At 40.9% G+C, this 17,466-nt stretch overlaps 1 protein-coding gene across 5 annotated transcripts in view; it reads right to left on the bottom strand.

Annotated features, from left to right (window-relative positions):
• LOC134349237 (long-chain-fatty-acid--CoA ligase 6-like) overlaps positions 1-17,466 on the bottom strand; it is a 127,183-nt gene that overhangs the window by 64,486 nt on the left and 45,231 nt on the right. For 4 of the 5 annotated variants that reach the window (XM_063053249.1, XM_063053248.1, XM_063053251.1 and 1 more), the window contains exons 2-5: positions 7,990-8,210; positions 2,710-2,824; positions 1,306-1,370; positions 10-111 (exon numbers count right to left, since the gene is read on the bottom strand). In XM_063053249.1, coding sequence (XP_062909319.1) covers positions 10-111; positions 1,306-1,370; positions 2,710-2,824; positions 7,990-8,210 — 503 coding nt within the window. Of the gene's footprint in view, positions 1-9; positions 112-1,305; positions 1,371-2,709; positions 2,825-7,989; positions 8,211-8,963; positions 9,031-17,466 lie in introns of those variants that run through there. The other variant, XM_063053252.1, reaches the window with a different exon arrangement.

The raw sequence follows: 17,466 nt of genomic DNA, 5'->3' as shown, positions 1-17,466 counted from the left end.
TTTTCTCACCTCAGGCCTGTTTTGAGCAAATACACCTATGAATTGGTCTGGTGATGATCTGCAGTTTTTTTGGAGGAGTCCAGATCCCAAATCCATGGCTCTGTTGGTAACCTGTGAGGAAAATAATATTGCTTTTGTCGTAGATTCAGACCAAAGAAAACCGATTAAACAGTGTTGCCCTATACTATACATGGCTTTTTATGGAATGTTACTTTTCCATCTGATAACACTTCCAAGCATAAATGATATGATCTCCATGTGTATAGGAGTTCAGTGTTATAGTCATTGGGAGTTAGCATGACCCTTTAGCTCATATTGATCATCAAGCACCTATATACACAAATCCGACCCATAACCTGTTTTATTTTTCTACGTTCTCATCAACTTCTTCAGTTCTACAATTCATCTACATGTGGGACAGCACAGGAGTGTAGCAGTTAGTGCGATGTTTTACAGTGCTGGCTGTAAGATTGTGGTTCAATTCCCACCGTTGTTGGAAGTTTTTATATTCTTCCCATAGCCACGTGGGTTTTGTCTGGGCGCTCGGCTTTCCTCCCACATTCCAAAGATGTGTGGTTAGGGTCAGGGAGTTGTGGACATGTGACGTTGGCACTGGAAGTGCGGTGACATTTGCAGGCTGCCAATGCAATCTTTGCTGATTTGATTTGGCGCAAACGTTAATTTTCACTGTACGTTTTGATGTACATGTGACAAATAAAGCAAATCTTTAAGGGCAACTCACAAACCAACCCACACATTTTTGCAATGTAGGCGGAAGCTGGAATATGTAGGGGAAACCCACAGGGTCACAGGGAGAATATGCCATCTCCAGAAAAGGATCACTGTAGTTTAGGCAATAGCTCAATTGGCTGTGGTACCCCAAAAGTGTTGTTGAAAATGTATAGCTTCAATGCCATTGAAAAATCAATATCAGTACTATTTTTACTTCACTTTAGCACTCTGCAAATGAATATGCACAATAGACAAATGATTATTTCCAGGTAGTCTTAACATATGGAAATGTACAATTAGAAGTATGTACCTCATCTGGCCAGTGGGTTTGCTTTGTCATTGAGCAAGAAAATGGCTGATTTATTTCAGCACCATTTTCCAGTGCTTTCTGAAACCACACCAGTTCCTTTGATATCTTTGAAACTGTATTTTGAATGACTCAATGATCACACCTCCACAACACCTCCACAGCCCAGGAGCATCGTTGAAATCAAGAAACTAATTAGACTATTACATGCCACTGAGTGAAAAGACTAGATATCTTTCAGAAGACTCCTTCAAATGTTGTCTTACCTCTTTATAAGAAAGCCATTGATAGGGGCATTTTGGTTTTCTGAATCCTAAACAAGGACCATCACCTAAACAGAGAAGAAATGCTCAAATGTTTTATATTTCTAAATGCAAGCTGATCTTCTGAGATGAACCTCATGGCAAATCAAAGATTTAATTGTTAAATCAAGGAGGAATAGAAGGTAAAATGACATTGATAAAAATACTTTCTAGTTAAGTCACTATGCCACTATGGTTACTGGCCACAAAGTTTGGGACTTGTGCCAATGTTATGTGAGCACTTCATTCACTGGATAGATTTCAATACCGTTACCAAAGTGCACATCCTCTATACTAACATGAATCAGCTCAGCATATCTGGTGAGGGCTTTGGTAAATGTCACACATCTGTCCGCTCAAATATGCAGAGTAGACATCTGTAAGTATCAACTAGGTTAACTGGAGGGGTGCAGAGTGTCTTTGAATTCATGTGTCTCATTGTGCAAGGGCATGTGTCAATCTGGGGTTTACTACCACTGACAGCGATTCATTACAATCATTATCTAGCTGGTGCTCGATGTATGATATATGATCAATGCCTAAAACCATGGTGACAATCATGAAGGTTTTATGCTACAGCCTTCCACACTTGAGTCATTGTAATAAACCATGACTCTGACGCGCAACCAATGTATACAAGCAACTACACACAAAAAAAAATCAAAAAATGGAAAAAGGTTAGACATTGGCATTCTCAGACAAGAATTATGCTATTTGCTCAAGATGACCTGATACTTGACAAAGACAGATTCAAGATTTCTGGTAGTTTTAATGAGAGGCCAGACGTACACAGAGCAACTGTGGAGGAGGAGTCAGAGAGCAGAAGACCAGGACGGTGGCAGGATGGGTAGAGAGATAAAGGAGGAAGAGGAAGAAAGCTAGTAACCTGGACAGCTTCCTCTGAACAATCCTTTCCACCGTGGTCCCAATAAAAATAAATCCATCTGCTCTTAGAACTTCTCTATGGTGAAGATCATGGCTTTCACATCATCACATTGCAATTGTAAGAAGGACACAAATTTGAGAGGACAGCTAAATGATCAAACCCAACGTCTTTAAAGAGTGTGGGGAAAAGGTGAAAAAAAGGAACAAAAATTAAGGGAAGGGATATTATGTGAGGTGGAATAAGAGTGAAGGAACTGGTTGTGATGTGATCCAAGGAGTGGAACTATGTTTAAATACAACTCTGCTGAACATAAATGCAATAATTGAAACCTGACGTTGTTCTGAAGAACTGAGCATCTTTGGTTCATTTCATCTGAGTTTTATTTGATGCATTATTATTAATAATTAAATATCAGCCTTCAATGTCTAGAAACAATTCTTCCACATTCTAAATGAAATATAGTCTGAAAGTTAGAAACATGCCTGATATATACAATCCACGTTGATATACTTCATACATGGTCTTCGCATCATCGTGATAGTGGGTCATTAGCTTGGGGCTGTCACCTAAGACAGATCTGCGAGCTTGTTCAGAACCCTATGAAACAAAGCAATATACTGCATTAGTATAACCATGCAGAAGCAATCTTTGTAAATTATAAGAAATAACTTTAAATTACGTATCAGTTTCACACCATCTTGGATTAGGTTATAGTTCAAATCAACAGTTCATTTGAAACAAATGCCATCCAACAGGAAGGGAAATATAATATCTGATGAATTATTATCGTCAATGCTATGAGACTTGATTCTCTATTGTTTCAGTCCCATTTAAAGCTGATGGTTTGATACTGACAACATCCAGTTTTTTTGTGAAATACTGATAAGCAACCTAGCAGGTTTAAAGACCGATGCCTCTCTACAAGTTGACAAGCTGTCTATTTGCAATGTTGGCACAAAATATAAATTATATATCCTTATCTGATCACTGTGTAAATACATCTATTGATGCTTCTGGACACATCTTCAGTGATGTTCCTGGAATCATCGGGTGTTTCGGGTCTTTCAACATCATACCATCTTGAGGCCCTCTCTGCCGCATCGGTGGTACTGCGGATGGCTTTACCACCGATGCGGCAGAGAGGGCCTCAAGATGGCTGTGGCTCAAAAGAGGGGAGCCATGGAGTCATAAGTAGCTAGCCATCTGGACACAAGCTGGGGTCTGATCAGCCCCGGCTGGGTCACCTGGAGGAGGTTGTATGATGTTGAAAGACCCGAAACACCCGATGATTCCAGGAACATCACTGAAGATGTGTCCAGAAGCATCAATAGATGTACTTACACAGTGATCAGATAAGGATATATAATTTATATTTTGTGATCATATGTACTTCCTTCTTAAGTAAGTACTGCAGCTTGTTCTTTGTTGGGTTACCGGGAATGGATTTTTTGGAATATGATAATGAATTAGCAATTTGGATAGTTTTACTGAGATGAAGAAGAACTGTCTTCTGTCAAGCTGAAGCAAGAAAGAAACTAAAACATCTTTTCTTTATAAATGGTTATCTTTTTCTTCCTCACGTTTTCCCCTTAATATCAGAGGGCATTTCTTTCTCTGTCCTTTCTTCAGAACTCTGCTTAAGATGAAGAACCAAACATAACTTTGCACTTATTTCATTTCTTTTCTTTAGTGGCTGCAGCATTTATCACAGTAGTTTCCACAAACAAAAATGAATTTTATATTAAGTAATATGCATACATCTATTAATTTTAGAACAGAGTAATTGCAATGAGAATTAAGTTGTATAAAGAAAATTAAACTTCAAAACTTGGGTCTCTGAACTTCTTTTTGAAATAATATCATCTCCTCGCTGACAATCAACAAAGGCACACCTCAAAGCTGCAGGCTTAGCCCACTTATATGACTAGGCACAGCTGAAAAGTTGTCTATAAATTCACCGATGACACAACTGTGGTTGGCAGAATCTCAGATGGGTATGAGGTGGCATGCAGGAGTGTGAGAGATTGGCTGGTTAAGTGGTGTTATGACAACAACCTTGCACTCAGCATCAGATGACTAAGTAGTTGATTGTGGACTTCAGGAAGGGAATGTTGCGGGAACATATACCAGTCCTCATTGAGGGGTCAGCAGTGGAAAGGGTGAGCAGTTTCAAGTTCCTTGGTGTCAACATCTCTGAAGATCTAGCCTGGGTCCAACAAAGATGGTACCACTGTGGCTATATTTCATAAGGAGTTTGAGGAGTTTTCGTATGTCAGCAAATAACACAGCAAATTTCAACAGATGTACAGTGGGGGGCATTCTGACTGGTTGTATCACCATCTGGTATGAAGGGCAGAAGACCAGAAAAAAACTACAAAAGGTTGTAAATTCTGTCAGCTTCAGTGTGATTGAGGACATCTTCAAAAGACGATGCCTTAAAAAGTTGCCATCCATCGTTAAGGACCCTCACCACCCAGGGCATGCCATCTTCTCATTACTACTATTGGAGAGGAGGTACGGGAGTCTGATGACCCACACTCAACATTTTAAAAACAGCTTCTTTCCCTCCACCATCACATTTCTGACCATGACCATGATTGTTCTTGGCAAATTTTCCTACAGAAGTGATTTGCCATTGCCTTCAAAAGACAGGTGACCCAAGCCTTTATCAATACTCTTCAGAGTTTGTCTGCCTGGTGTCAGTGATTGCATAACCAGGACTTGTGATACACACCAGCTGCTGATACGATCATCCCCCACCTGCTCCCATGGCTTCAGGTGACCCCGATTAGTGGGGCTAAGCAGGTGTTACACCTTGCCATAGAGTAATTCATAGTATACTTTATGTTTTACACTGTACTGCTGTCATAGAATAACAAATTTCATGACATATGTCAGTGATAATAAACCTGATTTTTCTGTACCCCAAATATATCAAAGGTGATTTATGTGAGGACTACCATCAGTCATTTGAATCATTCTTAATTCACTATCACAGTTCTTTTGTTTTGTCTCATCACAACTTTCCGTTTTCATCTTTTTCTCACCTTCTCCTTATCTTTTCTACTTCTTCTGCATGGTCTTTGTGGAAATTAACATGAGCAGCTCTACTGTAACGATCGTGTACTTCGAGATAACCTTGAATTTGAACTGCATTTGCATTGATTCACAAATCAAAAGCACTGACAGTGCATATAGTCAAGTTTCAAATGGAAAGAGATTATGGCAATTTAGAATCTGCTGCTACACCACCTTTATGGTTACAGAATGGATTTTTACCTAAGCTAAACTGGGGATTTCCAGGAAGATGAAAACTCAAGTTATTCAACAATTAGAACGTTCCAATGTTACATGGAAATGCAGAGCACATAAATGGAGGAGTAGCTTTCTAATTTTTGAAGTTAAAGAACTTCCTTCACACAGAAGTGAAAGTTTGCCTGTCTCCATACTCAGGTTATCTGAGAGTGCTCCATATCAGCACATGGAATGTGAGTAGGAAATGCTCCACATCTCCAACCTCAGTGATCTTTATTATAACAAAGAACACTAGTGTGATAGTGCTGGCCAAAAAGAAAAGAAATGTTAATGCTTTTGCTTTCTCATCAACCTAGTTCACCGTCAGAAAATGAAAGAAAAAATAGATAAACTGAAACTACATTTTCAGCTGTTGCAGTATTAATCTGACTGGAGAGGCAAAAGACATAATCTCTATCTACCACCAGGAACAAGAGCAACTGTGGCATTCGAATATCCCCATTTTCAGTTTTTCTTCCTGACTCATCAATACAACTCTCCAATAACTAAGGAATGATTATTTATTTATCTATTAAGAGGTACTGCATGGAAGAGGCCCCTCCTTCCCTTCAAGCTGCGCTGCCCAGCAACCCCAAAAACACTGATTTAATCCTAACTTAATCATGCGACAATTTACAATGACTAGAAAACCCACCCATTCCAAATGTGATATAAATGATAATTCTTGATAATTACTACAAAAATAATAATAATTAATAACATTGAAGTAATATTGTGCAAATTATTGTAAATCCATAGTGACACAGACTACAACACACATCAAAGTTGCTGGTGAACGCAGCAGGCCAAGCAGCATCTATAGGAAGAGGCGCAGTCGACGTTTCAGGCCGAGACCCTTCGTCAGGACTAACTGAAGGAAGAGTGAGTAAGGGATTTGAAAGCTGGAGGGGGAGGGGGAGATGCAAAATGATAGGAGAAGACAGGAGGGGGAGGGATAGAGCCGAGAGCTGGACAGGTGATAGGCAAAAGGGGATACGAGAGGATCATGGGACAGGAGGTCCGGGAAGAAAGACGGGGGGGGGGGGGGGACCCAGAGGATGGGCAAGAGGTATATTCAGAGGGACAGAGGGAGAAAAAGGAGAGTGAGAGAAAGAATGTGTGCATAAAAATGAGTAACAGATGGGGTACGAGGGGGAGGTGGGGCCTAGCGGAAGTTAGAGAAGTCAATGTTCATGCCATCAGGTTGGAGGCTACCCAGACGGAATATAAGGTGTTGTTCCTCCAACCTGAGTGTGGCTTCATCTTTACAGTAGAGGAGGCCGTGGATAGACATGTCAGAATGGGAATGGGATGTGGAATTAAAATGTGTGGCCACTGGGAGATCCTGCTTTCTCTGGCGGACAGAGCGTAGATGTTCAGCAAAGTGGTCTCCCAGTCTGCGTCGGGTCTCACCAATATATAAAAGGCCACATCGGGAGCACCGGACGCAGTATATCACCCCAGTCGACTCACAGGTGAAGTGATGCCTCACCTGGAAGGACTGTTTGGGGCCCTGAATGGTGGTAAGGGAGCAAGTGTAAGGGCATGTGTAGCACTTGTTCCGCTTACACGGATAAGTGCCAGGAGGGAGATCAGTGGGGAGGGATGGGGGGGACGAATGGACAAGGGAGTTGTGTAGGGAGCGATCCCTGTGGAATGACACAGACTAGTTAGTTCTGGGTTTGTCGATTTGCATAATCCTCTATTTGCTGAAATTTTTACCTTAGCTTCCCTTTTTGTATGAAATGCTAGGCATTATCCATGCATTTTCCCCAGGTCAAACAAAAAAACGTCAAAATTATTGACATGCGACACAAAAAGAAGAGCTGTAGTCTTACAAGTCCAGTGACTTGAGGTCACACCTAACTTCCTGTGTATCAATGTGACATCTAGTCCTTGTAACCATGTTTGATTGCTATGAGTAAAATGACTCTAAATAGTTGAGTAGTGGTCAGAGGAATTTGGTGGGTTAAAGAGCCTATTTTTGTGTAGTATGTTGTTTTCGCACAATTAGCAGCAAACTGTGAAACTAATGAAACTTTAAATGTATCATTTGCTTGGACCATAGTTAATTTGTCACAAGATATTGGAAGCAAATGTGAAATAATTATAACCATGACCAGAGATCTTATCAGTTTTTAAAAATATTTTTAATAACTGCTGGTGTATTGATGCTTTATCACAAATCTTATTATATCACAAAGGTTAATACAGAACAGAGATAATTTGCTAGAATTAACTTATTCTATTATGATCACCCTTGTGGGAGCTAATGCGTATGAATTCAAGATCATTACAGTACTCTGAGGGCTAATCAAAAAACTGCATTAATCCAAAATGCACTTAGATCCATATCTGCATAAATGCTGGGACATCAAGCTGTTATGTCAGGTTAAAATCTAATAAAGGGTAAATTAGTGTCATATAACATGTTTTATTCATGTCATGCAGCCATAGATTGGACTTACCTCAATTTCCACGGACTGTTGTGAAAGATCACAAGGAGGCTTCAGGGCTTTGGGTCTGGTCGCTAGCCAATATGCTATAATAGCTGCGAATGAAGCAATTCCCACTAGAGCTGGAGGAGGGAGTGCGCGGAAGAAGTGGCCTAATTCATCTAATTCCAGTAGCCATAGCCTCCTCAGGACTTCCTTTATGTGCATCTTCTCAACCAGAAAGCTAAGAAATCCTGCCTCAGAAGTGGAAAAATAAATCAGTGACACCGCCTTCCAAAACGTTATCGCGGCAACAGTGAAGCTAAGACTGCGAAGAAAGACGAAAGTGAACTATATTGCTCAAGACATTCAGTACCGTTTAGTATAATAATGTAATATTCTGTTTCAGCCATGCACTGAAAGAATTGTTTGTTCTTTCAGTGTGTATCAATTAAAGTCAAAAAGCAAAAGACACTGACATCAGAACACAGATAACCATTGAACTAAACATTGGGTAGCCACTTTAAAAACAAACTTTCTCAATTAATTGTATATATTTCATAATGATTTTATTTTTATTTTATTTCGAGATACAGTGTGGAACAGACCCTTTTGGCACTTTGAGCTGTGCCTCCAGCAACACACAGATTTCACCCTAACCTAATCACGGGACAATTTACCTACTAACTGGTATGTCTTTGGACTGTGGAGAGAACAGACAAACTCCGTACAGAGGACACTGGGATTGAACTCAAATGCTGATGCCCCATGCTGTAATAGTGTTGGACTAAATGCTCTGCCAACATGGCAACAATTATACTCAGCAGAGTAAATTATACTCAGTAGATTAAAAAAAAGCAGCCTTACTTCCCTCCCTCCAGGCAGTTATCCCTGCAATTGGGACAAGAGTTACAGCTGCCCCTACACCTTCTCCATCACCACCATTCAGACCCCAAACAGTCGTTCCAGGAGGGGCAACACTTCACCTGCGAGTCTGTCAGGGTCACCTGCTGTATCCGATGCTCCCTGTGAGGCAGAATCAGGGCGGCCTTCTCTACATCGGTGAGACCTGACATAGACAGGGCGACTCCTTTGTTGAGCACCTTTGCTCCATCTGCCACAAAAGGTGGGATTTCCCAGTCGCCATCTATTTCAACTTGGCATTCCGTTCCCAGTCCAACATGTCATTCAGTGCATTGGTCCATGTTTGTGCAAAGTAATCCTGGCAAACTCAAAACTGGACATTGATGAGTAGGTGATTAGTGTGCAAGTGTTGCTTGATAGCATCATTGATGATGGCTTCCATCACTTTGTTAATGATTGAGGTAATTCATAGTGCCATTAGCAACACACAAGAAATGGTGGGGGTTCTCAGTAGGTCAGGCAGCATCTGTGGAGGGAATGATAGTCGACATTTCAGACCAACACTCTCTGAGACTGAAGGTTTAAATGAATAGTGCCAAGACTGGGCAATGGTGGCATGTGTAAGGCTGGATCAGTACAGAGAAGAGCTTCCTTCAATGAATGATAGATAATTAATTGACTTGCATATCAGCTATCCTCCATTCAGAAGACCTGTTTGTCCTGGGAGTGTCCAACAACAGATAGTCCTATTGCAATGTGATCCAAGTTCTTCCACAATGTGCTAATAGGACTAACACATACAAAATGTTGGAGGAACTCAAAAGGTCAGGCAGCATCTACGGAAAGGAATAAACAGCCAACATTTTGGGTTAAGGCCTGATATGAAGGGTTCTTGGCCCTAAATGTCCCTTCCATAGATGCAGCCTGACCTGCTGAGTTCCTCCAGTATTTTGAATGTGTAATTCTGGGTTTCCAGCATCTGCAGAATCTCTTGTGCATGGGGAATTTTATTATCCTTATATACAATATTACTCACATGGAAAATATTTTGGGGCACAAGGGTGTCTTACAGTTGGAAGTAAACCCGTGGAATTTCTGAAGAAAATAGGGTAACATGGTGCCAGTGACCACTGACTGGGGTTTGATTCCTGCTGCTGTCTGTAAGGAGTTTGTACGCTCTCCCTGGGACCACATGAGTTTTGTCCAGGTGATCCGGTTTCCTTTTGCATTGCAAAAGAGTACGGTTAGGGTTAGGGTACCCTACAGTGTGGGTAAGTGAGCTGCGGCCATGTTAGGTTGACGCTGGAAGTGTGCCGACACATGTGGGTCACCCAGCACATCGCAAACAAAGACACAAGCCTTGCAGTTCACTGTATGTTTTGATATTTCAATATACATGTGACAAATAAAGCCAATCTTTAAATAGCAATCTGAGGAAAAATACCTTTCAGTCAGTACTTTACAATGAAGTTCCCGGCACGTTCTTAAATTTTTCAAATCTTAAAACATATGCTGCCAGTTAACATTGGTATACAATGTCTCAATCTGTTTTATCTGGGCCAAGGTTCACTTATCTTGGCGAATATGCCTTAATGGCTCACCAACAAGGATCCTATTGTATTTGAGACACAATGTGCCACTTCACAGCAGTATGCAAGTAGCCTTGAAATCATTTCTAGCACCTTTTACTGTGTGCTTTCATGTAGGAAACGTGCAAAGCTGCATATTCAGCATATCAGTTAACAAGTACACAACTAATCTTTCCTCACATTTCTTTGAACAAATTGAATACATTAGTAATATCAAGCTCAGTTTTGAGAAAATTGAAGAAATAAATTATCCATGGAAGAGATCTCCTTAATTATCACAGGATTATTTTATATAAGAACGAAGAGTCTTTGGTGAATTAAAGATTTCACAAGTTATGTAAAACATATCCAATTATCCTAGTTCTAGAAAGCTATGGAATATAGTGTCGGGAACTGTATGGTCATGCACATTTGTAGAAGAAATAAAAGCATGGACTATTTTCTAAATGGAGAGAAAATTCAAAAACCTGAGGTGCAAAGGGACTCATGCAGGATTCCCTAAAGGTTAATTTGCAAGATGAGTCAGCAGTGAGGAAAGCAAATGCAATGTTCATGTTCATTTTGAGAGGACTAGAATATAAACACAAGGGTATAATGTTAAGGTTTTATAAGGCATAGGTAAGGTCTCACTTGGAGTCTTGTGAGTAGTTTTGGGCCCTTATCCAAGAAAGATTTTGCTGACATTGGAGAGGGTTTGGAGGATGTTTATGAGAATGATTCTGGAATGAAAGGGTTTCCAAATGAAGATCGATTGATTGTCCTTGGCCTGTACTCACTGGAAATCAGAAGGATGAGGGGTGATCTCATTGAAACCATTGAATGTTGAAAGCCCTCGATAGAGTGTATGTGGAGAGGATGTTTCCTATGGTGGGGTAGGACCTGAGGGCACAGCCTCAGAATAGAGGGGGATCCATTTAGAACAAAGATGAGGAACAATTTCTTTAGCCAGAGGTGGTAAATCAGGAAACATCTGCCTGAGGCAGCTGTGGAAACAAGCCACTGGGTATGTTTAAGGCAGAGGTTGTTAGGTTCTCGAATAGTCAGGGCATGAAGGGATGTGGGGCAAAGGCAGGAGGCTGGGACTGAGAGGGAAATGGATCAGCCATGATGAAATGGTGCAGCAGACTCGATGGGCCAAATGGTCTAATTCTGCTCCTATATCTTCTGGTCTATGCTGTTGTATTATAGATGTCACGCAAAATACTGTAGAGCTAAATTTAATACCTCAGTACCATCAGTCATTTAACAACAAAGAGAAAACATTTGGCCTCCAAATAAGGGAAAACAAAATTTCACTTTTCAAAAGCATATGATTCAAGATTGTTTATTGTCATTTCCAGTACACAAGTCTAAAGGAGAATGAAATAATTTTTACTCTAGATCCAATGCAGCACAAAGAAGCACACTAAATAAAGAACATGATAATAAATATAAATACACAGTATATAAATAGATTGATTATATGCCATATGGAGCACAGGAGTGTCTGTCATGAGGCGCCTTTTACTGGAAATGATGAGGTAGTGTTGGTTGGGGGGGTGCGTTAGTGATGGAGGTGTTAATTAACTTTACTGCTCAAGGACAGTAACTATTTTTGTGTCTTGTGGTCCTGGGTGGATGCTATGTAACCTCCTCTCTGATGGCTGTGAGACAAACAGTCCTGAAGCAGGGTAGACGGTATCTTTCATGATGTTGCTGGCATTTTTCCGATACCTATCTGTATATCTGGATACAGTGGAGAAACAACTAAAAATTATGAAGAAATGGTTTGATACTAACAAGTTATCACTGAGTCTAAGCAAAACTAAATTCATAATATTTGGAAACCATGTGCCAAATTCATATAGTAAACTTAGAATAAATGATGTTGAAATTGATAAGGTATCTGAAACAAAATTTTTAGGAGTGGTAATAGATAATAAATTAAACTGGAAACCACATATAAATTATGTCAAAGCAAAAATGTCAAAATCTATTGCAATAATGTACAAAGCGCAAGATTTCTTAAATCAGGAATCTTTGTATAAATTACACTGTTCTCTTATAATCCCATACATGACTTACTGTGTGGAGGTATGGGGAAATACATACAAAACAAATACAAACTCAATTTTTCTACTCCAAAAGAAAGTCATACGAATTGTAAATAAGACAAGTTATTATGAACCAATCCACTATTTATTCAACTAAACACTTCAAAATTCAGAGATTTCGTAGATTTTAAAATAATACAAATTATGTATAAAGTAAAAAATGGACAGCTACCACAAAGTATCCACAGGTTGTTTAAATGAGAGAAAGTCAACATGATTTGAGAGGAACTCGTATATTTCAAAAACAAAGGATAAGAACAAATGTAGAAAATTATTGTATTTCAGTCAGAGGGGTGAATCTATAGGACAGTCGTAGTGAGAATTTAAAAACACGCACCACACTTAACAAATTAAAAAAATTATTTAAAAATAATTTAATGAACAAATATAATATATAATTTAAAATGAATGGGAGTAATGTAAATAAATGATACTTGGAATTGGATTTTGTGTTACAAGGTTATGAAATTTTTTGTTTTGACGTGATGATTGACGCCAAATATGTTGTATAAGTAAGAGGGGTAGGCGTAATAAGCTGTAGCTTCAGCCTACACCCTTTCAGTCTGTTTTAAAGAGTATCTTTTTTTTTGTTGTAATTTTGTCTTATGAAATCATCGTTGTAAATGATGCTTTTTGTTATGTTTGTACTGACTGAAATAAATTTCATTCATTCATTCATATCACCTTGGTATGTGGATGGTATTTTAATAAATAAGATTCAGAAATAGCTTAGCACTGCGAGTTCAGAGGAGCTACTGCCCTTGGCTTGAGAGTATAAGAACATTTGGCCCCATTTCTCCAGGAGATGTTGGATTTCACAATGGGACAGAGAGTTCAAAAGTCGGGACATTCTGTGCACCACAGTTCCCAAGGAGACGTTGGATTGCGCATAATTAGGCACTTGGCAGGGGCCAATAAAAATAAGTTAGTTTTAAGCTGATCAGACATTGCGTGAGTGGCCAGTGTTAGGGGGGAGGTCAGGCTTTGGCTGATAGAAGCTTTGGTGAGGAGAGACAAAGGCTGAAGGTAGACTTTTAAAAACTTAGTTTTTCTTTCTTTTTGCACAATTAGAGTAGTGGGTATGCCAGGAGGACAGTGGAATGCTCTTGTTGCGAATGGGGAGGGCAGGGAGACCTCCAGTGTCTCTGACAACCATACCTGCAAGAAGTGCATCCAGCTGCAGCTTCATTCAGATTGCGTTCAGGAACAGCAGTTGCAACTGGATGAACTCCAGACAATTTTGGAGGCTGAGGACATAGAGAGAGGTAGATACAGCCAAGGTGCAGAACACAGGTAACTGAGTGACCGTAAAGCAGGAGGAAAGGAGATAGGTGGCCAGTGCAGAGTACCCCTACGGCTATTCCCCTCAACAACAGGTGTACCGCTTTGGATGCTGTTGGGAAGGGTGGCCACAGCTGTCAGGTCTCAGGCGCTGAGTGTGGTTCGGTGGCTCAGAAGGGAAGGACGGGAGAAGAGGCGAGCTGTAGTGATAGGACATTCGTTGGTTAGGGGAACAGAAAGGAGGTTCTGTGGACGAGAATGAGATTTCTGGATGGTATGTTGCATCTCAGGCGCCAGGGTCCGGGACATCTTGGATCAAGTCCATAGCATTCTTAAGTGGGAGGGTGAGCAGCTAGAGGTAGTGGTCCACGTCGGTAAAAATAACATGGCTAGAAAGGGTGAGGAGGTCCAACAAAGTGAGTTCAGGGAGTTAGGTGCTAAGTTAAAGGACAGGATCTCCAGGATTACTGTAATTGCAGGAATACTATGCGTGCCCAGAGTTAGTGAGGCCAGAAATGGGAAGATCACACAGTTTAATGTGTGGCTGAGGAGATGGTGCAGGAAGGAGGTCTTCAGAGTTTTGGATCATTGGGCTCTCTTTCAGGGAAGGTGGGACCTGTACAGGTGGAAAGTTTTGCTAGTGCTCCACAGCGGTGGTGGGTGTGTGTGTGTGTGTGTGTGTGTGTGTGTGTGTGTGTTACATAGAAACATAGAAAATAGGTGCAGGAGTAGGCCATTCGGCCCTTCGAGCCTGCACCGCCATTTATTATGATCATGGCTGATCATCCAACTCAGAACCCAGCCTTCCCTCCATACCCCCTGACCCCTGTAGCCACAAGGGCCATATCTAACTCCCTCTTAAACATAGCCAATGAACTGGCCTCAACTGTTTCCTGTGGCAGAGAATTCCACAGATTCACCACTCTCTGTGTGAAGAAGTTTTTCCTAATCTCGGTCTTAAAAGGCTTCCCCTCTATCCTCAAACTGTGACCCCTCGTTCTGGACCTCCCCAACATCGGGAACAATCTTCCCGCATCTAGCCTATCCAATCCCTTTAGGATCTTATACGTTTCAATCAGATCCCCCCTCAATCTTCTAAATTCCAACGAGTACAAGCCCAGTTCATCCAGTCTTTCTTCATATGAAAGACCTGCCATCCCAGGAATCAATCTGGTGAACCTTCTTTGTACTCCCTCTATGGCAAAGATGTCTTTCCTCAGATTAGGGGACCAAAACTGCACACAATACTCCAGGTGTGGTCTCACCAAGGCCTTGTACAACTGCAGTAGTACCTCCCTGCTCCTGTACTCGAATCCTCTCGCTATGTTGGGGGGGGAGGGTGTTATGTTTAAACTATAGTTGCAGGGGGATGCGAACCAGAGAGCCAGAGCAGACAGTGGAACGGTTGTGGGGAAAGATGATGTTAAGCCTACATAGAAAGAGAGGAATCAAAAGATTGAGCATGGTGGGACTAATGTTCTGAGTTGTGTATATTTCAATGCCGGGAGCATTGTAGAAAAGGTGAATGAGCTTAGAGCATGGACCACCATATCAGCACATTATAGCCGTTAGAGAGAGACTTGTTTGCAGGAGGAGCAGAAATGAAGCCAGTTAACCTGACTTCAGTGGTTGGGAAGATGTTGGAGTCCATTAATACGAATGAAGTTTCAGAGTACTTGGAGGCACATGATAAAAGCATGGTTTCGTTAAGAGAAAATCTTGCCTGATAAATCTGTTGGAATTCTTTAAGGAAATATCAAGCAGGATAGACAAAGAAGAGTCAGTGGATATTGTTAACTTGGATTTCCGGAAGCCCTTTGACAAGGTGCCACACATGAGGCTGCTTAACAAGATAAGAGTCCATGGTATTACAGCAATGGGAGAGTCTAGGAACAGAGGGCAGAACATCAGAATAGAAGGACGTCCATTTAGAACAGAGATGAAGAGGAACTTCTTTAGGCAGAGGGTAGTGAATCTATGGAATATATTGCCACAGATGGCTATGGACACCAAGACACTGAGTATATTTAAAGCGGAGGTTGACAGGTTCTTGATAAGTGAGTCCATCAAAGGTTACGGGGAGAAGGTGGGCACATAGAACATAAAGGAGGCAGAAGAATGGGGTTGAGAGGGATAATAAATCAGCCATGATGAAATGGCAGAGCAGACACAATGGGCTGAATGGCCTAGTTCTGCTCCTATGTTTTATGGTTTTATGGACTGGCATGTCAATGTTTCAGGATTCTGTTGTTTTAGATGTGACAGGGCGGAAGGGACTAAAGGGGGAGGGGTGGCATTACTAGTCAATAAACATGTCACAGCAGTGCAGACTGGAGAGTCTGTCTACTGAGGCTATATGGTTGGAACTGAGGAATAAGAAAGGGATGACCTTATCAATGGCATGATGTAATAGATCCCCTAACAGTCAGTGGGATTGAAAGGAACCAATTTGCAGAGAGATCGCAGACTGTTGTAAGAAACATAAGATTGTGATAGCAGGTGATTTTAACTTTCCACATATTGATTGGAACTCCCCTACTATAAAAGGGCTGGATGGGATAGAGTTTGTCAAATGTGCGGAGGTAAGTTTCCCTAATCAGTACATTGGAGCCCCAAATAGAAAATGTGCGATTTTAAATCTCCTATTAGGGGATGAGACAGGGTAGGTGACAGAAGTTTATGTAGGAGAACACTTTGCATTTCGTGATTATAATTCCATTTGTTTCAAGATAATTATGGAGAAGGATAGGCCTGGTCCTTGGATTGAAATTCTAAACTGGAGGAAGGCCAATTTTGATGGGATCGGAAAGGATCTGTCAAGTGCAGATTGAGATGGGTTGTCTTCCGGCAAAGGTGTACTTGGTAAGTGGAAGGACTTCAAAAGTGAAATTTTGAGAGTACAGAGTTTGTATTTTCTGGTCAGAATAAAAGACAGGGATAACCGATTTAGGGAAACTTGGCTTTAACGAGATGTTGAGGCCGTAGTTAAGTAAAAAGGAGATGCATAGCAGGTATAGGCAGGAAGGAGCAAATGAGGTACTTGAGGAAAATAAGAAATGCAAGAGAGCACTAATGAAGGAAATCAGGAGGTCTTAAAGAAGGCATGAGGTTGCTCTAACATTAAGGTGAAGGAAAATCCTAAGGGTTTCCACTGATACATTAAGATCAAAAGGGTAGTATGTGACAAAATTGGTCCTCTGGAAGATCAGAGAGGTCACTTATGCACAGAGCCAAAAGAAATGGGTTTGATATTAACTGTATTTTCTGCAACTTCATGGACTCAGAGTCAACAGAAGTGAGACAAAGCTCAGTGGGTTCGTGAACTGTTTACAGATTACAGAAGAGGACGTGTTTGCTGTCTTGAAGCAAATTGAGGCAAATCCTGAAGGCCTGACGAAGTGTTCCCTTGGACCTTGTGGGAGGCAAGTGCAGAAAATGCAGGGGCCCTAGCAGAGATGTTTAAAATATCCTTAGCCACAGGTGACGTGCCAGAGGGTTTTGTTGTTCTGTTGTTGAAGAAATGCTCTAAAAATAAGACAGGAAATTATAGGCTGTGAGCCTGACATCAGTAAATTATTGGAAGATATTCTAAGGGACCAGATATATATAGGGACTGATTATGGATAGTCAAAAGGACTTGTCTAACCAATCTTGCAGAGTTCGTCGAGGAAGGTCCAAGGAAA

The sequence above is a fragment of the Mobula hypostoma genome, chromosome 7 (genome assembly GCF_963921235.1).
Source record: "Mobula hypostoma chromosome 7, sMobHyp1.1, whole genome shotgun sequence".
NCBI lineage: Eukaryota > Metazoa > Chordata > Chondrichthyes > Myliobatiformes > Myliobatidae > Mobula > Mobula hypostoma.
The sequence above is the reverse complement of the archived record's forward strand: the minus strand, read 5'-3'. Positions and strand labels throughout refer to the sequence as shown.